Consider the following 22,881-nt stretch of genomic DNA (forward strand, 5'->3'; position numbering starts at 1 on the left):
GGATTAGCAAGGCCACAGAACATAAGCAGAGCTGTGGGAGACCACCTCAAGCCCCTGGTAGAGCCGGGGGTGGTGTTTACTGCTCAACCACGCCTTCAGCAGGCTGGAAAAGTGGGATTGATCCATTTGTTTGTTTCTGTTTTCAGTAGTTGAATCCTTTGACTTGTTGATTTAAACTTTTTTCATTTTCAACAAATGAACTGGGTTGGTTGAAAAGTGATACTTAACGTACTTAATGCACTATATTGACAAAGTGGAAGATATACTGTTATTTGTAAATTGGTTTAGCAAGAGTCTGTTGGTCGGTCATTGGGTTAATTTGTAATATGTTATCAAAACAAGCTTTATTTATACAGCACATTTCAGACATGGATGCAATGCAATGGCTTCACAGGAAAAAATGAAAATAAACAATTATTTACCAATCAAACATAAGTGGATAAAAAACAGAAGATTAACAACTGAAAGACTGAGCATTCTATGGAAATACCACCGATTAAAATAGTAAGAATTGGATGCAATCTTGAAGCTTGTTTTACTCCATTGTTTGTGTTTCTCAGCAAGAAAACCAAAAATGTCCCTTACATAGAAGAGGGATCTAACAAAGAGTCATTGACAACAACCAAAACTACAGGTGTGGTTTTAGGAGGGGTTCTGAAAGACACTATGGGGGTGTACACTGAAAGTTGACTAGTAACAACAACTGGGACATAAAAGACACCCACCAAATCTGCCCAAGAAGAGTCAAACAAAAGAAAAACCCACACCAAACTTAGACAGGAAGAAAACCAAAAAGGTGTTGACTCTCCATATCTATCAAAACAACTGGAACACTGGGCCAGACACTCTTAAATAGAACCTGGACCAGCTCAGGTGAAACACCTTCCCACTAACGAGATGGACAAGCCAGCACAGGTGTGACACCAATCAGTGCGTCATACGTGCTAAAAACCAAAACCTGTAACACCTTCCCCCTTAGGACAACAAATATATCCTATATTTTTCTATTTCACATTATCAACTATAAACATGGTTTCCATTGGCTGTCAAAAATTAAAAACATGAAGAAAAAAATTCCCCCACGAGCTTCTAGAACTCTCCTCTTCCTAAAACTCACTAGCTTCCAGAACTCTCCTCTTCCTAAAACTCACTAGCTTCTGGAACTCTCGTCCCCTTGGAACGAGCCCAAACAAAACTCATCTCCAATACAGAAAAACATGCAGTCAAAATAAATTGTGATCCATGGCAACCCACTGGCTAAACACAAATATTTTTAACTGCCCACCCTTGAGACAATCAGCAACCAAGTTGTCCTTACCACAGACATGTCTGATTTCAAGAGGAAACTCCTGCAATATCCGTAGTAACTTTCCACATCACTGCGGAGCTTCTCTCTCTTTTCAGGGTTCACTGGATAGGCATGTTGTTGGATCTGGGCCCAGTCCCCAATGTCATGCTCTAGTACATTTGGGTTGGTACATCTGAGAATGAACCCTGATATTCTAAAAGCAGGGCAACAATGTCAATATAATTGTACCCAAAAATTGTCAGTTGGTTGCATAAATAATTACTAAATGTTATATGAATTATCAAAACCAAATATACACCCCTTTGTTAATGTGTTGGCAATAATTAACTTAACGGTGAGGCATGGAATAATAAAACATGTATCTTTTGTCAGGCTGAATGTTTGAAATATGAGGTGATTTGAGTCATGCTTCTTCAGTAGTGGAATAAAGACAATTAGCACTTGAATGTTGTCAAGAAATACTTGAAAGATGGTTAATAAAATTGATTATAGACCAATTTATTATACTGCATCCATGTATATTTATTTATTTTAACCTTCATTTAACAGGAACCGAAAGGTTGCTGGATTGAATCCCGAGCTGACAAGGTAAAAATCTGTCATTCTGCACCTGAACAAGGCGGTTAACCCACTGTTCCCCGGTAGATCATCATTGTAAATAAGTCAGTTAAGAACAACTTCTGGCTTACAATGACGGCCCAACATTCTAACCACTCGGCTACCTGCAAGTAAGTTGAAATTAAGTTATTTTCAAATCACTGAAAAAACTACCAGAAAATACATATTTTCAACCGAACGTATATTGGACGTCGGGCATAGTCTTCTTTTCAACATTTTTTCAATTACATTTTGCTAGGTGGGAAAGCACAATGTCAAAACACAGTGTTAACGTGTCCAAATCAATAACCAATATGCAGAAACAGTTTGGGATGAATTGAAAACCTAAACATAAAATGTACTATGTACACAAACATCTGCCACAATAATCATATTACTTGTATTTTTTTAAACAAGCACTGTATAAACTGCACAAGCACCAAAAACACTGTTGTTTTGACAAGTAGCAATAAATCAATGATTTCAATTAGGTTGTATGTGTTCTTGAAACTAACACAACTAAAATAAAAACACATGGAAATGGGAGATATCTTTAACCTCACTGGTTAGAGGAGAACCTGCAGAAGACAGTCAGCTACATTTTGGAGTGATGCATTTCAATTTAGGGGTCACTAAACAAAGGAACACAAAACTTATTTGTCATCACTCATCGATATCACGTTGAAATCAACTGTGCAAAAGGAGGGAGATGAGGTTGCACATCCTGTTAAAACCAACAGCTCAAAAACCACACGGAATTTGGGAATAATGTAAACATCACTGGTTAGAGGACAATTTGTAGAAAACAGCCAGCTACATTTTGAAGTGTTACATTTTGATTCCAGTGGGTCACCAACGTGGTAAGTGTAACACAACACAACTATCAAATCAGAGTCTGGATTTCCCCTGAGGCTAATATCCATATCATGTTGTAATCAATTGATAAAGGGGCAAACATTTATGCTTCAACATTGTGACAATATTAAAATACTCCTTCTACAATGTTAAAACATTTTACATTGTGATATTAATTCATTGATATCATGAAACAACTCCTTCATGTATGTACTTTCTGATATTTGATCTGTGATCTTTTATCAGATTATCTCTGGTCACAGCTAAGATATTTCTCTCCTGTATGTGTTCTCTGGTGTTGTACCAGGCTGTTTGACTGAGTAAAACTCTTCCAACATAGATTAGAGCTATACGATTTCTATTCTGTGTGTGTTCTCTGGTGCACTGCCAGAGCCGTAGATGAAACAAAACTCTTCCCACATTGATTAGAGATATACGATTTCTCTCCTGTGTGTGTTCTCTGGTGTACTGTCAGATCACCAGATTGAACAAAACTCTTCCCACATTGAGTACAGCAAAAAAGGTTTCTCTCCTGTGTGTGTTCTCTGGTGTATCTTCAGATGGCTAGATTGAACAAAACTCTTCCCACATTGATCACAGCTATAGGATTTCGCTCCTGTGTGTGTTCTCTGGTGTGGTCAGGTTACAGGAGACCACAACCCTACAGTTTATCTCTCATCCTCAACAGAGGAGGAGAGATCTAGGGGTCTGAAGATGCGGGGGTTTTATGACCCCTCACGCCCATGGTAAATCTTAGGCCACAGACAACATTCCTTTGTCCTCTCACTATGGAGAACCAGCCTCAGAACATTAAACATGCAATAAAAAGACTTTGGAACAATGATTTCCGTCAGCCACAATGGTGGTCATGACGATAGATGGAATATGGAAATATATGTCATTTTAGTTTTGTTATTATAGGTTAATAGATTACGTTATTACAAAAACATTGTAACTGTAAGAGTTTTCCTAGGATACTCTTGATGTTTATACATTGGACATTGTGTGGAAAATGTTCAAATCAAAGAGAATGTTTTGGTAAAGACGAAATGTGAAGTTAGTTGTCTAAAATTGGATTTGAGTAAAATCTAGACCATGCCTCTTGACTTGGTACGCCCAGAGAATTGCCCTAAAGGCGGTTACGCCCACTTCTGACCCGAGGGTATAAGACCTGTGAGGCAGAATCAGACTAAGCTGCAGCCAAGGTCTAAAAAGTCAACGAACCCAAAACTCAACCCAAGGTTGAAGACAAAGACATATTTTTCTACCCATGCTACTGATGAGTAGCTGTGTCTCAGCGGGTGAATTCAAGCTGGACCACCTAACCTCCACTCTCCATCAAATCGTGGTATCTACACTGTTTCACTCCTATGCTGTGAGCGCTGAGCTACAGATCTGTCTGTCCTCAGAAGACTCCTCCCAGAGCAAGGGCGAGGAATCAGACCAAATGGACACTGACATCGTGAGGACGACCAGAGAGTTGCACCAGGGAAGTGCGTCATTGAGAAGCCTAAACAACCCACGCGGAGCTTCGCATCTGAGACCTCCCACAGGTAATTACATCATTATATTCTGACCCATTAGAGCGGCAGTTTGGGGCAAGGCTAGGGTTAAAATAAGCACAGCTGACAAATGCACCCAAATGTATATTTCTCTCTCTTTTAAATCCCCATTTTGGGTAACACATGCCATAGTGTGTTGGCCTGTTATACTAAGTTCTAATCAATAGCCTAGAATGTGTTTTTGGTGTATGTGTATCTTTTATCATCATTTTAGCTTTCTAGTAAATAAATACTCAACTAAGATTGGTGTGGTACGAACTCATTGGTGAGACCCGGGTTCGTGCAGATTCCCGGATTATACAATGTTCAGAATGAGATTGTAAAGGAAACTGATTAATTAGCGACTGTTGTAAAATCGATATTCTGATGTTCTTTGAGTTAATTTGGGAAATAGAAACTCAATAAAACTAATTTTCCCATGGTGCTCCAGGTTAATGAGTTAATAATTGCTTGATTCATTTAATCACACAATTAGAAACATTTAATCATTCGATGAGCAACAGTTGTCACATTAACTAATGCAACGTCACGACAGTTCTCTGGTGTGATATCAGGATGCCTAGCTGAGTAAAACTCTTCCCACATTGAGTACAGCTATAAGGTTTCTCGCCTGTGTGTGTTCTCTGGTGTGATATCAGGCTGCTTAGCTGAGTAAAACTCTTCCCACATTGATCACAGCTATATGATTTCTCTCCTGTGTGTGTTCTCTGGTGTATCTTCAGATGTCTATATTTTACAAAACTCTTCCCACATTGATCACAGCCGTAAGATTTCTCTCCGGTGTGGATTCTCTGATGAATTTTAATGCCTGATGAGGAGGTGAATCTCTTCCCACAGTCAGAGCAGCAGTGAGTTCTCTTCCCTGTGGATCTCCGCTGGTGTTTCTTGAGGTGTTCTGATCTGGAGAGACTCTTCTCTGCCTCGTCAGCATCATGAGGTTGTTGAGGCTCCCCAGAGGTCCCACGATAGTCCCGTCTCTCTCCTGTGTGAAAGACAAAGTCAGACAGATGGTTAAAGGACCACAAATAAACAGTGGATTTCTGCTGTTAAGGTAAAAGGTGATGCCTGAAGTGGATTACATCCTACTATATAAATGATCCTGTTTTCTAATGCAATATAGCTCTCTTAATCACAACAGTAGTATGTAAATATATAGATGGATTAAATGCAAGGAAGTGGTCAGCACGTGTTCCTATAGTTGGAAGAAGCAGAAGGCCCTGACAAGTGCACAGGATAAACTGAGCCTGCCCCACAACAAGCTCAACACAGAATCCCTGGCAAGGTGGGCCTGCCCCTCAACAAGCTCATCACAGAATCCCTGACAAGGTGGGCCTGCCATTCAACAAGCACATCACTGAATCCCTGACAAGGTGGGCCTGCCCCTTAGCAAGCTCATCACAGAATCCTCGACAAGGTGGGTCTGCACCTCAAAAAGCTCATCACAGAATCCCTGACAAGGTGGGGATCTCCACTGCAGATAATGGAAACAGTCCTGGAGCAGGAAAAGGCCGTCACACAAGTCCTGGCAGCAGACAACAACACAGCACCTTGCACCCTCCTGGCAAGACATTGAGGTCTTTGAATACAACGACTTATCAACAGCTGTAATAATTTGACCCCCACAGGATATCTACACTGCAGTTATAGAAAGACCAATTTTCTATATAACCATTGATACAGTGTAGACATTGTTAATGTTGTAAATGACTATTGTAGCTGGAAACTGCTGTTTTTTTTAAATGGAATATCTAAATAGGCGTACAGAGGCCCATTATCAGCAACCATCACTCCTGTGTTCCAATGGCATGTTGTGTTAGCTAATCCAAGTTTATAATTTTAGAAGACTAATTGATCATTAGAAAATCCTAGTTGAGTATCTGGAGCATCCGCATTAGTGGGTTCAATTACAGGCTCAAAATGGCCAGAAACAAAGAACTTTCTTCTGGAACTTGTCAGTCTATTCTTGTTCTGAGAAATGAAGGCTATTCCATCGGAGAAATTGCCAAGAAGCTGAAGATCTTGTACAACGCTGTGAACTACTCCCTTCAGAGAACAGCACAAATGAGCTCTAAGAAGTGTTGGATTCAGGGTAAACTTTGAACATTGAGATATTAAAGACATGATAGATCAGACACAGAGTATATAAAGGAGTAAGATCTGTAGAAAGACGGAGTGGCTGTGGAATGTTCTGGGTGGACGGGAGAGAGTCACAGGAGTGTGATAAATGATACGAGAGGACATCTGTGGATTAGGCGAAAGAGGGGTTGAGGTCAGATCCCCTGAAGGGAGAAATAATGGTTTATTATCCTATTACCTTCTTCCTGTGGAACCAGAAGATGTAAGGATTGGAGAGAAGGAGGAGTGTCCAAAGTGGGGTATATATACTTTTTGTCTGAATAACAGCTGTAAAGACCCTTTGGGAAGAATTAAACTTGGTTAAGCTTCTCTGATGGCTTTTTCTTTGCAGCATCTAGGAGTCGCCTCTTCACTGTTGACGTTGAGACTGGTGTTTTGAGGGTACTATTTAAATGAAGCTGTCAGTTGAGCACCTTTCTTTCAAAAACAAGGACATTTCTAAGTGACCCCAAACTTTTGAACGGTAGTGTAACTTATAAATGCCTCAAATATTTCAACTGTATTACCCCATCATAAACCAAAACATTGCATAACTCCACTGTATAGCCTCGAAACCTGGTTAAACAGTGTTGGTTTACATTGTTTCTAAACATAGGAGTGAAAAAAATATTATTGTGGGTTCTGATTAGGTACAACAGTTGAACTAAGCTCATGAGGCATGTGTTCAATTCTTCAAGAATTGATGGCTAAAAATAAACAAATTTAAAAGTCTAAATATGGATGTAGCTATTGCAGATTTCCCCTTTAACACCACACATTAGTTCAACAACTGCAGAGTTTGTGCCTCTGTTTTTAAGACTCCTCCCTAAGTTTGTTTTATTCACTGCTTTAGCACACTCCACCAACCCTGATATCCTAGTCGTGTCTGAATCATTCATTACGAAGGCCACCAAAATTCCTGAAATTTCCATCCCCAACTACAACATCTTCCGACAAGATAGAACTGCCAAAGGGGGGAAAGTTGCAATCTACTGCAGAGATAGCCTGCAGAGTTCTGTCATACTATCCAGGTCTGTACCCAAACAATTCGAGCTTCTACTTTTAAAAATCCACCTTTCCAGAAACAAGTCTCTCACCATTGGCGCTTGTTATTGACCCCCTTCAGCCCCGATCTGTGCCCTGGAAACGATATGTGAATTGGTTGTCCCCCATCTATCTTCAGAGTTAGTACTGTTAGGTGACCTAAACTGAGATGTGCTTAACACCCCGGCCGTCCTACAATCTAAGCTAGATGCCCTCAATCTCACACAAATTATTAAGGGACCTACCAGGTACAACCCTAAATCCATAACCATGGGCACCCTCTTAGATATCATCATGACCAACTTGTTGCCCTCTAAATACACCTCTGCTGTCTTCAACCAGGATCTCAGCAATCACTGCCTCACTGCCTGAATGTGTGATGGGTCCACAGTTAAACGAACACCCCTCATCACTGGCAAACGCTCCCTAAAACACTTCAACGAACAGGCCTTTCTAATCAATCTGGCCCGGGGATCCTGGAAGGACATTACCTCATCCCGTCAGTAGAGGATGCCTGGCTGATCTTCAAAAGTGCTTTCCATGCCATCTTAAATAAGCATGTCCCATTCAAAACATGTAGAACTAATAACAGATTTAACCCTTGGTTCACCCCAGACTTGACTGCGTTCTGTATTAGCATCGAATAGCTCCCGCGATATACAACTTTTCATGGAAATCATGAACCAGAATACTCAGTCAGTTAGGAAAGCTAAGGCTAGCTTTTTCAAACTGAAATTTGCATCTTGTAGCACTAATTCCCAAAAGTTTTGGGACACTGTAAAGTCCATGGAGAATAAGAGCACCTCCTCCCAGCTGCCCACTGCATTGAGGCTAGGAAACACTGTCCCAACCGATAAATCTACGATAATCGATCATTTCAATAAGCATTTTTCTATGGCTGGCCATGCTTTCCACCTGGCTACCCCTACCCCGGCCAACAGCTCAGGACCCCCTGCAGCAAATTGCACCTCAGCCATGCTCAAGGTCCTAAATGATATCATAACCGCCATCGATAAAAGACAGTACTGTGCACCCGTATTCATCGACCTGGCCAAGGCTTTCGACTCTGTCGAGTGGTGTGGGGGCTGTGCTTTGGCAAAGTGGGAGGGTTTATATTCTTCCTGTTTGGCCCTGTCCGGGGGTATCATCGGATGGGGCCACAGTGTCTCCTGACCAGTATTTATGCTGCAGTAGTTTATGTGTCGGGGGCTAGGGTCAGTTTGTTATATTTGGAGTACTTCTCCTGTCTTATCCGGTGCCCTGTGTGAATTTAAGTATGCTCTCTCTAATTCTCTCTTTCTCTCTCGGGGACCTGAGCCCTAGGACCATGCCTCAGGACTACCTGGCATGATGCCTCCTTGCTGTCCCCAGTCCATCTGGCCGTGCTGCTGCTCCAGTTTCAACTGTTCTGCCTGCGGCTATGGAAACTTGACCTGTTCACCAGACGTGCTACCGGTCCCAGACCTGCTGTTTTCAACTCTCTAGAGACAGCAGGAGTGGTAGAGATACTCTTAATGATCGGCTATGAACAGCCAACTGACATTTCCTCCTGAGGTGCTAACTTGCTGCACCCTCGACAACTACTGTGATTATTATTATTTGACCATGCTGGTCATTTATGAACATTTGAACATCTTGGCCATGTTCTGTTATAATCTTCACCCGGCACAGCCAGAAGAGGACTGGCCACTCCTCATAGCCTGGTTCCTCTCTAGGTTTCTTCCTAGGTTTTGGCTAGCCACCATGTTTTTCCTAGCCACCGTGCTTCTACACCTGCATTGCTTGCTGTTTGGGTTTTTCGGATGGGTTTCTGTACAGCACTTTGAGATATCAGCTGATGTAAGAAGGGCTATATAAATACATTTGATTTGATAATCACCACATTCTTATCGGCAGAGTCAATAGCCTTGGTTTCCCAAATTACTTCCTCGCCTGGTTCACCAACTACTTCTCTGATAAGAGTTCAGTGTGTCAAATCGGAGGGCCTGTTGTCCTGAGCTCTGGCAGTCTCTATGGGAGTGCCACAGGGTTTAATTCTCGGGCCGACTCTTTTCTCTGTATATATCAATGATGTCGCTCTTGCTGCCGGTGATTCTCTGATCCACCTCTACGCAGACGACACCATTCTGTATACATCTAGCCCTTCTTTGGACACTGTGTTAACAATAGAGGTCGACCGATTAATCTGAATGGCCGATTAATTAGGGCCAATTTCAAGTTTTCATTACAATCGGAAATCTGTATTTTTGGGTGCCGATTTGCCGTTTTTTTTACACCTTTATTTAATCTTTATTTAACTAGGCAAGTCCGTTATGAACACATTCTTATTTTCAATGGCGGCCTAGGAACGTTGGGTTAACTGCCTCGTTCAGGGGCAGAAAGACAGATTTTCACCTTGTCAGCTCGGGGGATCCATTCTTGCAACCTTACAGTTAACTAGTCCAAGGCAAAAATGACCTGCCACTCTCTCGTTGCACTCCACAAGGAGACTGCCTGTTACGCAAATGCAGTAAGCCAAGGTAAGTTGCTAGCTAGCATTAAACATATCTTATAAAAAACAATCAATCATAATCACTAGTTAACTACACATGGTTGATGATATTACTAGATATTATCTAGCGTGTCCTGTGTTGCATATAATCTGACTGAGCATACAAGTATCTAAGTATCTGACTGAGAGGTGGTAGGCAGAAGCAGGCGTGTAAACATTCATTCAAACAGCACTTTCGTGCGTTTTGCCAGCAGCTCTTCGTTGTGCGTCAAGCATTGCGCTGTTTATGACTTCAAACCTATCAACTCCCGAGATGAGGCTGGTGTGACCGAAGTGAAAGGCTGGCTAGCTAGCTAATAGCGTTTCAAACGTCACTCGCTCTGAGCCTTGGGTGATTGTTTCCCTTGCTCTGCATGGGTAATTCGATGTGGTGGCTGTTGTCGCTGTGTTGCTGGTTCGAGCCCAGGGAGGAGCGAGGAGAGGGACGGAAGCTATACTGTTACACTGACAATATTAAAGTGCCTATAAGAACATCCAATAGTCAAAGGTTAATGAAAAACAAATGGTATAGAAGGAAATAGTTACATAATAACTACAACCTAAAACTTCTTACCTGGGAATATTGAATATTGAAGAATGTTAAAAGGAACCACCAGCTTTCATATGTTGTCATGTTCTGAGCAAGGAACTGAAACGTTAGCTTTCTTACATAGCACATATTGCACTTTTACGTTCTTCTCCAACACTGTTTTTGCATTATTTAAACCAAATTGAACATGTTTCATTATCCATTATCTACTTGAGGCTAAATTGATTTTATTTATGTATTATATTAAGATCAAATAAGTGTTAATTCAGTATTGTTGTAATTGTCATTATTACAAATACACACAAAAAAAGAAATTGTCCGATTAATCGGTATCGGCTTTTTTGGTCCTCCAATAATTGGTATCGGTATTGAAAAATCATAATCTGTCGACCTCTAGTTAACAATCCTCCAAACCAGCTTCAATGCCATACAACACCCCTTTGTAGCCTCAAATAAAATAATTTTATTTGTCACATACACATGTTTAGCAGATGTTAATGCGAGTGTAGCGAAATGCTTGTGCTTCTAGTTCCGACAATGCAGTAATAACCAACGAGTAATCTAACTAACAATTCCAAAACTACTACCTTCTACACACAAGTGTAAAGGGATAAAGAATATGTACATAAAGATATATGAATGAGTGATGGTACAGAGCGGCATAGGCAAGATGCAGTAGATGGTATCGAGTACAGTATATACATATGAGATGAGTATGTAAACAAAGTGGCATAGTTTAAAGTGGCTAGTGATACATGTATTACATAAAGATGCATTAGATAAAACAGCTTCTATCTCAAGGCCATCAGACTGTTAAACAGCCACCACTAACATTGAGTGGCTGCTGCCAACACACTGTCATTGACACTGACCCAACTCCAGCCACTTTAATAATGGGAATTGATGGGAAATTATGTAAATATATCACTAGCCACTTTAAACAATGCTACCTTATATAATGTTACTTACCCTACATTATTCATCTCATATGCATACGTATATACTGTACTCTACATCATCGACTGCATCCTTATGTAATACATGTATCACTAGCCACTTTAACTATGCCACTTTGTTTACTTTGTCTACATACTCATCTCATATGTATATACTGTACTCGATACCATCTACTGTATGCTGCTCTGTACCATCACTCATTCATATATCCTTATGTACATATTCTTTATCCCCTTACACTGTGTATAAGACAGTAGTTTTGGAATTGTTAGTTAGATTACTTGTTGGTTATCACTGCATTGTCGGAACTAGAAGCACAAGCATTTCGCTACACTCGCATTAACATCTGCATGTGTATGTGACAAATAAATTTGATTTGATTAGATGATATAGAGTACAGTATATACGTATACATAGGAGATAAATAATATAGGGTATGTAAACATTATATTAAGTAGCATTGTTTAAAGTGGCTTATGATATATTTTACATCAATTCCCTCCAACTGCTTTTAAATGCTAGTAAAACTAAATGCATGCTCTTCAACTGATTGTTGCCCGCACCCGCCCAGCATCACTACTCTAGACAGTTCTGACAAATACAAATACCTAGGCGTCTGATTAGACTGTAAACTCTCCTTCTAGACTCACATTAAGCATCTACAATCCAAAATTAAATCCACAATCGGTTACCTATTTCGCAACAAAGCCTCCTTCACTCATGCTGCCAAACATACCCTCGTAAAACTGACTATCATACCGATCCTTGACTTCGGCGATGTAATTTACAAAATAGCCTCCAACACTCTACTCAGCAAACTGGATGCAGTCTATCACAGTGCCATCCATTTTGTCACCAAAGCCCCATGTACCACCCACCATTGCGACCTGTATGCTCTCGTTGCCTGGTCCTCACTACATATTCGTTGCCAAACCCACTCCAGGTCATCTATAAGTCCTTGCTAGGTCAAGCCCTGCCTTATCTCAGCTCACTGGTCACCATAGCAACACCCACCCATAGCACACGCTCCAGCAGGTATATTTCACAGGTCATCCCCAAAGCCAACACTTACTTTGGCCGCCTTTCCTTCCAGCCCTCTGCTGCCAATGACTGGAACGAATTGCAAAAATCAATGAACCTGGAGTCTTACATCTCCCTCTCTAACTTTAAGCATCAGCTGTCAGAACAGCTTACTGATCACTGTACCTGTACACAACCAATCTGTAAACAGCACACCCCCATATGGTTATTTATCCTCTTGCACCCCAGTAGCTCTACTTGCAAATCATCATCTGCACATCTGTCACTCCAGCGTTAAAATGCTAAATTGTAATTATTATATATATTATAATTTTGTCTCTGTTGGCCTATGTATTGCCTTACCTCCCTACTCTTCTACATTTGCACACACTGTACATAGATTTTTCTATTGTGTTATTGACTGTACGTTTGTTTATGTGTAACTGTGTTGTTTGTGTCGCACAGCTTTGCTTTATCTTGACCAGATTGCAGTTGTAAATGAGAACTTGTTCTCAACTGGCCTACCTGGTTAAATAAAGGTGAAATAAATAAAATACATTTAAAAAAAGATAGTACTTACTAGTGTTAACCAGGGCCCGTTCATCGTTAGAACCATAGGATGGCTTAACATGCCTTTGGGAAACCGAGCCCAGATATCCAGTGTCCTCCTCTTCAGATTCTTCTTCCAATGTGACAGTCATCTCCCCCTCCTCCACTCCAAAAACGGCTTCCTCCTCTTTCTCTTCCTCCTCTTCTTTTACTGTAACATCCTCTTCTTTCACTCTGAAAGCGTCTTCCTCTTCTTTCACTGAAACGTCTTTCTCTTCTTCTTTCACTGTAACATCCTCACCCTCTACTTGTTTTTGTATTGAGACATCCTCTTCCTCCTCTTTCACGACAACGTTTAGCCACAGACCCCCTTTCTCCGTCCAGCAGACGTCCTCTTCTTTTGCAGGACGAGAGTAGTTTAGTGAGCTCATGGTCGGGAATGTTAGCTAGCTATGCTAATGCTAACTTAACCAGCCCGCTAGCTGACTAATAACAACACCGTAAATATTAAATTAAATCGGATAACTAACTAGACAACAGAAGAGGGTTTAAAACACAGTGGTTAATATTCACGAAAGCATCTAAAGAGCTTTATTGGTTCGGTTATTTTGTCTAGCTAGCTACCGAGGTGTCTGACTAACTGTTGATGATGTTGAAAGAAGCGTTCCGTCCACTAGATTATACGTCACACCAGCAGCATTGCCTTAAAGTCTCACTTCGCCATCTGCTGACTGGGGTGGGTAACGCAGTTGAGTAAAATGTATATCTAATTTTCAGACAAAAAGTTCAAGTGAGTTTTTTACTCACCAGTGTAACAACACAGTGTGGTTAAAGACTTAGTAACTGAATTGTAGTCATTCTGACTGACATCTGGAATCTTTTATCGATTTGGGGGATTTTGCCATGATTCTATGTCTCTGCTCTTTTCATCTGCAGTCATTTAGTTGGGTTCCAACTGGTCTCCATTAGTTGGGCTCCAGCTCACTGACCATAGCTAGTTGGCTAAATAGCTAATGTTAGCTGGCTGGCTAAGATAACTGCATATAGCTAACATTCTTTGATATTTGGTTAGATGGCGTTATGTATTTCCAAAACGTTGGTTTACTTCAATCACTCAAGTCATGGATGGAAACGATTGGTTTAATTTGAAGCTCTACATTTGAAGTTATTTCTGTTGTAGTTTACATCAAAGGTAGGCTGGTCCTCCATATTACTTCACACCTGACATTATCATTCTTCTGAATTCTGATTGGTTTTATGTAACAATTCCAAAAATAGAACTGTGAGGTGTAACTTTGCAATGGGACTTAAAACATTTTGGGGGAAAATTGAAAACCTAAACATAAAATGGGCTATGTACACAAACATCTGCCACAATATTCATATTACTTGGATATTTCAAACAAGCTCCTTATAAACTGCACAACACCAAAAACGCTGTTGTTTTGACAATTTCAATAAATCACTGATATCGATTGGGGGGGCGATTAGTTTCAACAGCAAGGACAACCTGAAACGCATGGAAAGTGGAGATATCTCTTACCTCACTGATTAGAGGACAACCTGCAGAAGACAGTCAGCTACATTTTGGAGTGATGCATTTAAATGTAGGGGTCGCTAAACAAAGGAACAGACCACTTATTTGTCATAACTCATCGATATCATGTTGATATCAGGTGTGCGAGAGGAGGGAGATGAGGGTGCACGTTCTGTTAAAACTAACAGCTCAAAAATCACATGGAGTTTGGGAAAAATGTGTACATCACTGGTTAGAGGACAATTTGAAGAAAACAGCTAGCTACATTTTGAAGTGTTGCATTTTGATTTAAGATTCAAGATTCAATGAGTAAAACTCTTCCTACACTGAGTACAGCTATAAGACTTCTCTCCTGTGTGCGTTCTCTGGTGTGATATCAGGTCGGTTGAATGAGTAAAACTCTTCCCACATTGAGTACAGCTAAAAGGTTTCTCTTCTGTATGTGTTCCCTGGTGTGATATCAGTGTAGCTGACTGAGAAAAGCTAAAAGGTTTCTCTCCTGTGTGTATTCTCTGGTGTGCTTTTAAATGTCCTGAAGAAACAAAACTCTTCCCACAGTCAGAATAGCAGTGGGATATCTTCCCTGTGGGTCTCTGCTGGTGTTTCTTGAAGTGTTAATGTGGAGAGACTTTTCTCTGCCTCGTCACAATCATGAGGTTGTTGAGGCTCCCAGAGGATCCACGATAGTCACTTCTCTCTCCTGCGTGAACACCAAAGTCAGGCAGATGGTTAAAGGGAAACCGATAGTTATGGATGTAGTATATATGCCTGGAGCAAAAATGGTGATCAAAGATTTTAGTTTTTCACAATGTATTCTGAATGTGAAGGGGGGGGAACTCAGGGAAGTAACCTCCATTTCCAGGTTGCTTATGAGAGCATTTCACACTACTTTGGATTATAATTGTTAAGGCTCGTTTGAATGTTCTGCTCAAAATAATGTTTGTGTCATCATCACAAATCAACCACTTTCTATTTTAAAAACACTTCAACCAGTAAAATGCTCTTTTTGCTAGATTTTCCATCAGCCTGACAAAAAGGGTTTGTACACTAAGTGTTTGCCAAATTTGCCCATAACTTCACCTAACAGCAGCATAGACCTACTGTAGGACCAATAACTTCACCTAACAACAACATAGACCTAGGACTATAAATAATTTAATATGTCAGGTGAAACATGGAAACTAAAATGTCTTTGTCATGACATTTCATAACCTGATCACCAGATAATTTTGTGAATAATCCCACTAGGCTACTCTGTAATGTGTTGTCATTCTCAATGTCCTGAATAAAAGGAAAATAGCTCTGTGTTTTGTACAATAGCCTATCCATTTTACATTTACATTTAAGTCATTTAGCAGACGCTCTTATCCAGAGCGACTTACAAATTGGTGCGTTCACCTTAAGACATCCAGTGGAACAGCCACTTTACAATAGTGCATCTAAATCTTTTAAGGGGGGGGGGGGGGGGGGGGTGAGAGGGATTACTTTATCCTATCCTAGAAACCTAGATAAAAATCCAATCAAGAAGTGCCGCATTTTTTAAAACCGCCTCATGCCAATGACTCCTTATGTGGCTGTGAATGGGCCACGAATGAGCTTAGTGTAACAGTTTTCTAGGTGTGGTGAAGGAGAGTCGGACCAAAACGCAGCGTGTAGATTGCGATCCATGTTTAATCAAAACAAACGTAAACACGAAATAACACAAACACTACAAAAACAATAAACGTAACAAAAACCGAAACAGCCTATACTTGTCAACTAACACAGCGACAGGAACAAAGACACTAAGGACAATCACCCACGACAAACTCAAAGAATATGGCTGCCTAAATATGGTTCCCAATCAGAGACAACGATAAACACCTGCCTCTGATTGAGAACCACTCCAGACAGCCATAGACTTTGCTAGATAACCCCACTAGCTACAATCCCGATACATACACACCAAAACCCCAAGACAAGACACACCACAAAACAAAAACCCCATGCCACACCCTGGCCTGACCCAATACATGAAGAAAAACACAAAATACTTCGACCAGGGCGTGACACTTAGGCTTTCTGTCGTTTCCCCAAGGTGTCGACAGCATTGTGACGTATTTGTAGGCATATCATTGGAAGATTGACCATAAGAGACTACATCTACCAGGTGGTCGCTTGGTGTCCTCCGTCGCAATTATTGCGTAATCTCCAGCTGCAGTATTTTTCCGTTTGCTTCTGATGAGAAGCCAACTGCCACACCTGATAGATTATCGAATAGATATGTGAAAAACACCTTGAGGATTGATTCTAAACAACGTTTGCCATGTTTCTGTGGATATTATGGAGCTAATTTTGAAAAAAGTTTGGCGTTGTAAGTGACTACATTTTCCGGTCTTTTTCTTAGCCAAACGTGATGAACAAAACGGAGCTATTTCGTCTACACAAATAATATTTTTGGAAAAAATGAACATTTGCTATCTAACTAAGAGTCTAGTCATAGACAACATCCAAAGTTCTTCAAAGGTAAATGATTTTATTTTAATGCTTTTCTTGTTTTTGTGAAAATGTTGCCTGCTGAATGCTAGGCTTAATGCTATGCTGGGCTATCAATACTCTTACACAAATGCTTGTGTAGCTTTGGTTAAAGCATATTTTGAAAATCTGAGATGACAGTGTTGTTAACAAAAGGCTGTGTTTGAATATATTTATTTCATTTCATTTGCAATTTTCATGAATAGGAAACGTTGCGTTATGGTAATGAGCTTGAGGCTATGATTACGCTCCCGGATACGGGATTGCTCGTCGCTAGAGGTTAAATTCACACAGAACACCGGATAAGACAGGAGAAGTACTCCAGATATAACAAACTGACCGTAGCCCCCCCGACACATAAACTACTGCAGCATAAATACTAGAGGCTGAGACAGGAGGGGTCAGGAGACACTGTGGCCCCATCTGATGATACCCCCGGACAGGAAGGATATAATCCCACCCACTTTGTCAAAGCACAGCCCCCACACCACTAGAGGGATATCTTCAACCACCAACTTACCATCCTGAGACACGGCCGAGTATAGCCCACAAAGACCTCCGCCACGGCACAACCCAAGGGGGTTTGGCAGACTCGACAGCCTTGGTTTCTCAAATGATTGCCTCACCTGGTTTACCAACTACCTCTCTGATAGAGTTCAGTGTATCAAATCGGAGGGCCTGTTGTCCGGACCTCTGACAGTCTCTATGGGTGTGCCACAGGGTTCAATTCTCGGGCCGACTCTCTTGTCTGTATACATCAATGATGTTGCTCTTGCTGCTGGTGATTCTCTGATCCACCTCTACGCAGACGACACCATTCTGTGTAATTCTGGCCCCTATTTGGACACTGTTAACTTACCTCCAGACGAGCTTCAATGCCATACAACTCTCCTTCCGTGGCCTCCAACTGCTTTTAAACGCAAGTAAAACTAAATGCATGCTATTCAATCGATCACTGCCCGCACCTGCTCGCCCGTCCAGAATCACTACTCTGGACGGCTGTGATTTAGAATACGTGGACAACTACAAATACCTGGGTGTCTGGTTAGACTGTAAACTCTCCTTCCAGACTCACATTAAGCATCTCCAATCCAAAACTATATCGCAACAAAGCATCCTTCACTCATGCTGCCAAACATCCCCTCGTTAAACTGACCATCCTACCGATCCTCGACTTCGGTGACGTCATCTATAAAATAGCCTCCAACACTCTACTCAACAAACTGGATGCAGTCTATCACAGTGCCATCCGTTTTGTCACCAAAGCCCCATACACTACCCACCATTGCGACCTGTACGCTCTCGTTGATTGGCCCTCGCTTCATACTCGTCGCCAAACCCACTGGCTACAGGTTATATACAAGTCTAGGTAAAGCCCCGCCTTATCTCAGCTCAATGGTCACCATAGCTATATTGTAATTACTTTGCCACCATGACCTATTTATTTCCTTAACTTATCTCATTTGCAGTCACTGCATATAGACTTTTTTATTTATTTTGTTCTACTGTATTAGTCCATCGGTAAATAGCCCACCCAATTTACCTACCTCATCCCCATACTGTTTTTATTATTTACTTTTCTGCTCTTTTGCACACCAGTATCTCTACCTGCACATGACCATTTGATCATTTATCACTCCAGTGTTAATCTGCTAAATTGTAATTATTCGCCTACCTCCTCATGCCTTTTGCACACAATGTATATAGACTCATTTTTCCTTTTTTCTACTGTGCTATTGACTTGTTTATTGTTTACTCCATGTGTAACTTTGTGTTGTTGTCTGTTCACACTGCTATGCTTTATCTTGGCCAGGTCGCAGTTGCAAATGAGAACTTGTTCTCACCTAGCCTACCTGATTAAATAAAGGTGAAATCAAATTAAAATAAATAAATAAAATCTAGAATATACTATATAGCCTCAATCTGTTTAGAACTATAATTCTGACCTCATGGATGGCCAGTCTTTGTATTTATAGTTTGGTGAATTCAGGGGGTAGCCCTGAACTGAACTCAAACCTGGGTCCAGTGACTGTCAAGCCAACACCTTATAACTGTTACGCCAAGATGTCTGAACTTCTTGATGAGGTCGCTAGGTGTTGGGTTACGGTTGCTACAATAGCTTTCTCTATGAATTTAAGAGTGGTTATATTTCTCCAGCCCCACACCCTCAGCTGTTTACCAAAGAAAGTCTCTGGGCAGCCATTTTGTTGCTGATTTTTTTTAAAACATGGTCTACAATGGTCTACAAAGCATGCCCCCAGTTCAAAGTTGGCTTTTTGCAGACAATGATTTTATTGTTACTCCACGACATAGTATGTCATCACAACTCTATTAAAAGGATATTCTATACAAGGTGTCACTTCAGCCCTTCTATTTGATGGGAACTAGCCCCTACCCCCCTACACACCTCAAGTTAGCTTTTTCATGCCAACAAAAGGCACCATCAAAAATGGCTCTCTAAAATTGATGACACATAACCACAGTGGGCTGCAGGCATAATCCACATAAGCAGTAGCCACCGACCATTATTATTTATTTTTTATCAGCGGTCACTTACTGTTGTGTTACAATAGTAAAATACACAAGGTGACATTTAGAGATTTGGTTGTGAATCAGCAGTTGGTTACCAAATAAAAGTTTGGCACATATGTTATCGCACGGACAGCAAAATGTTGGTTTCTAGCTCCAACAATGCAGTAATACCTAACAATACAAAACACACAATCCTAAAAATGTATGCAGTAAATATCAGAACAAATATTGCCAGTCACTGAGTCACAATTAGCCATGTCAGCTACAAAAATGGTGATTGGTAAGTTAGTCTAGCCAGTTATCTAAACTTCTTGTAATAATGGCCCGATACCGACTGGGCACGCAGGGGCAAGTGCCCAAGGGCCCTGACCTCTAGGAGGCCCCCAATGATTGTGTTAGTCACTCTCACTCAGATATGGTTAACACTGCATAAATCTTGGCAAAATGTGTAGAATTGCAGCAAATTCACTGTACTACTGCACCTTTTCTCTGCTCCATGGCAAAATGAATCTAATTGCATGAAATGTATTCAAAATTGCTAAACCTTTCCCTGCACAATGGCCACAATTGAAATAAATAATTCAACAAATAATTCAACAATTTAAATTTCTCTCCACCGTCAAGAGGGGGGAGGGCACTACAACGTTTTGCCAGCGAGGTGGGCAGCCCCCAAACCAAATATTTGTTAGCGCCCCCAAAAGCCATGTTAAGATCCAAATGAACAACATTTTTATTTTTTAACTTATTTTTTCACGTTTATTTAACCAGGTAGGCTAGTTGAGAACAAGTTCTCATTTACAACTGCGACCTGGCCAAGATAAAGCATAGCAGTGTGAACAGACAACACAGAGTTACACATGGAGTAAACAATAAACAAGTCAATAGCACAGTAGAAAAAATAAAAAAAAATGAGTCTATATACATTGTGTGCAAAAGGCATGAGGAGGTAGGCGAATAATTACAATTTAGCAGATTAACACTTGAGTGATAAATGATCAGATGGTCATGTGCAGATAGAGACACTGGTGGGCAAAAGAGCAGAAAAGTAAAATAAATAAAAACGGTATTTACATTTACATTTAAGTCATTTAGCAGACGCTCTTATCCAGAGCGACTTACAAATTGGTGCATTCACCTTATGACATCCAGTGGAACAGTAGTGCATCTAAATCTTTTAAGGGGGTGAGAGGGATTACTTTATCCTATCCTAGGTATTCCTTAAAGAGGTGGGGTTTCAGGTGTCTCCGGAAGGTGGTGATTGACTCCGCTGTCCTGGCGAGGTACTGAGGTGCCGTTCCCCTCACAGCTCCGTAGGCAAGCACCATGGTCTTGTAGCGGATGCGAGCTTCAACTGGAAGCCAGTGGAGAGAGCGGAGGAGCGGGGTGACGTGAGAGAACTTGGGAAGGTTGAACACCAGACGGGCTGCGGCGTTCTGGATGAGTTGTAGGGGTTTAATGGCACAGGCAGGGAGCCCAGCCAACAGCGAGTTGCAGTAATCCAGACGGGAGATGACGAGTGCCTGGATTAGGACCTGCGCCGCTTCCTGTGTGAGGCAGGGTCGTACTCTGCGGATGTTGTAGAGCATGAACCTACAGGAACGGGCCACCGCCTTGATGTTAGTTGAGAACGACAGGGTGTTGTCCAGGATCACGCCAAGGTTCTTAGCGCTCTGGGAGGAGGACACAATGGAGTTGTCAACCGTGATGGCGAGATCATGGAACGGGCAGTCCTTCCCCGGGAGGAAGAGCAGCTCCGTCTTGCCGAGGTTCAGCTTGAGGTGGTGATCCGTCATCCACACTGATATGTCTGCCAGACATGCAGAGATGCGATTCGCCACCTGATCATCAGAAGGGGGAAAGGAGAAGATTAATTGTGTGTCGTCTGCATAGCAATGATAGGAGAGACCATGTGAGGTTATGACAGAGCCAAGTGACTTGGTGTATAGCGAGAATAGGAGAGGGCCTAGAACAGAGCCCTGGGGACACCAGTGGTGAGAGCACGTGGTGTGGAGACGGATTCTCGCCACGCCACCTGGTAGGAGCGACCTGTCAGGTAGGACGCAATCAAGCGTGGGCCGCGCCGGAGATGCCCAACTCGGAGAGGGTGGAGAGGAGGATCTGATGGTTCACAGTATCGAAGGCAGCCGATAGGTCTAGAAGGATGAGAGCAGAGGAGAGAGAGTTAGCTTTAGCAGTGCGGAGCGCCTCCGTGATACAGAGAAGAGCAGTCTCAGTTGAATGACTAGTCTTGAAACCTGACTGATTTGGATCAAGAAGGTCATTCTGAGAGAGATAGCGGGAGAGCTGGCCAAGGACGGCACGTTCAAGAGTTTTGGAGAGAAAAGAAAGAAGGGGTACTGGTCTGTAGTTGTTGACATCGGAGGGATCGAGTGTAGGTTTTTTCAGAAGGGGTGCAACTCTCGCTCTCTTGAAGACGGAAGGGACGTAGCCAGCGGTCAGGGATGAGTTGATGAGCGAGGTGAGGTAAGGGAGAAGGTCTCCGGAAATGGTCTGGAGAAGAGAGGAGGGGATAGGGTCAAGCGGGCAGGTTGTTGGGCGGCCGGCCGTCACAAGACGCGATATTTCATCTGGAGAGAGGGGGGAGAAAGAGGTCAGAGCACAGGGTAGGGCAGTGTGAGCAGAACCAGCGGTGTCGTTTGACTTAGCAAACGAGGATCGGATGTCGTCGACCTTCTTTTCAAAATGGTTGACGAAGTCATCTGCAGAGAGGGAGGAGGGGGGGAGGGGGAGGAGGATTCAGGAGGGAGGAGAAGGTTGCAAACAGCTTCCTAGGGTTAGAGGCAGATGCTTGGAATTTAGAGTGGTAGAAAGTGGCTTTAGCAGCAGAGAGAGAAGAGGAAAATGTAGAGAGGAGGGAGTGAAAGGATGTCAGGTCCGCAGGGAGGCGAGTTTTCCTCCATTTCCGCTCGGCTGCCCGGAGCCCTGTTCTGTGAGCTCGCAATGAGTCGTTGAGCCACGGAGCGGGAGGGGAGGACCGAGCCGGCCTGGAGGATAGGGGACATAGAGAGTCAAAGGATGCAGAAAGGGAGGAGAGGAGTGGGGATGAGGTAGGTAAATTGGGTGGGCTATTTACCGATAGACTATGTACAGCTGCAGCGATCGGTTAGCTGCTCAGATAGCAGATGTTTAAAGTTGGTGAAGGAGATAAAGGTCTCCAACTTAAGCGATTTTTGCAATTCATTCCAGTCA

At 42.0% G+C, this 22,881-nt stretch overlaps 1 protein-coding gene across 1 annotated transcript; it reads right to left on the bottom strand.

Annotated features, from left to right (window-relative positions):
- Positions 1-314: 314 nt before the first annotated feature.
- On the bottom strand, positions 315-13,745 carry LOC135563539 (zinc finger and SCAN domain-containing protein 2-like). The gene is made up of 2 exons (XM_065006335.1): positions 13,120-13,745; positions 315-5,305 (listed from the first exon to the last, which is right to left on the bottom strand). Exons 1-2 carry the CDS (start codon positions 13,517-13,519, stop codon positions 4,839-4,841), a joined length of 867 nt encoding a protein of 288 aa, XP_064862407.1. The 5' UTR covers positions 13,520-13,745; the 3' UTR covers positions 315-4,838.
- Positions 13,746-22,881: the final 9,136 nt, after the last annotated feature.

This window comes from Oncorhynchus nerka, linkage group LG21 (assembly GCF_034236695.1).
Source record: "Oncorhynchus nerka isolate Pitt River linkage group LG21, Oner_Uvic_2.0, whole genome shotgun sequence".
Taxonomy (NCBI): Eukaryota; Metazoa; Chordata; class Actinopteri; order Salmoniformes; family Salmonidae; genus Oncorhynchus; species Oncorhynchus nerka.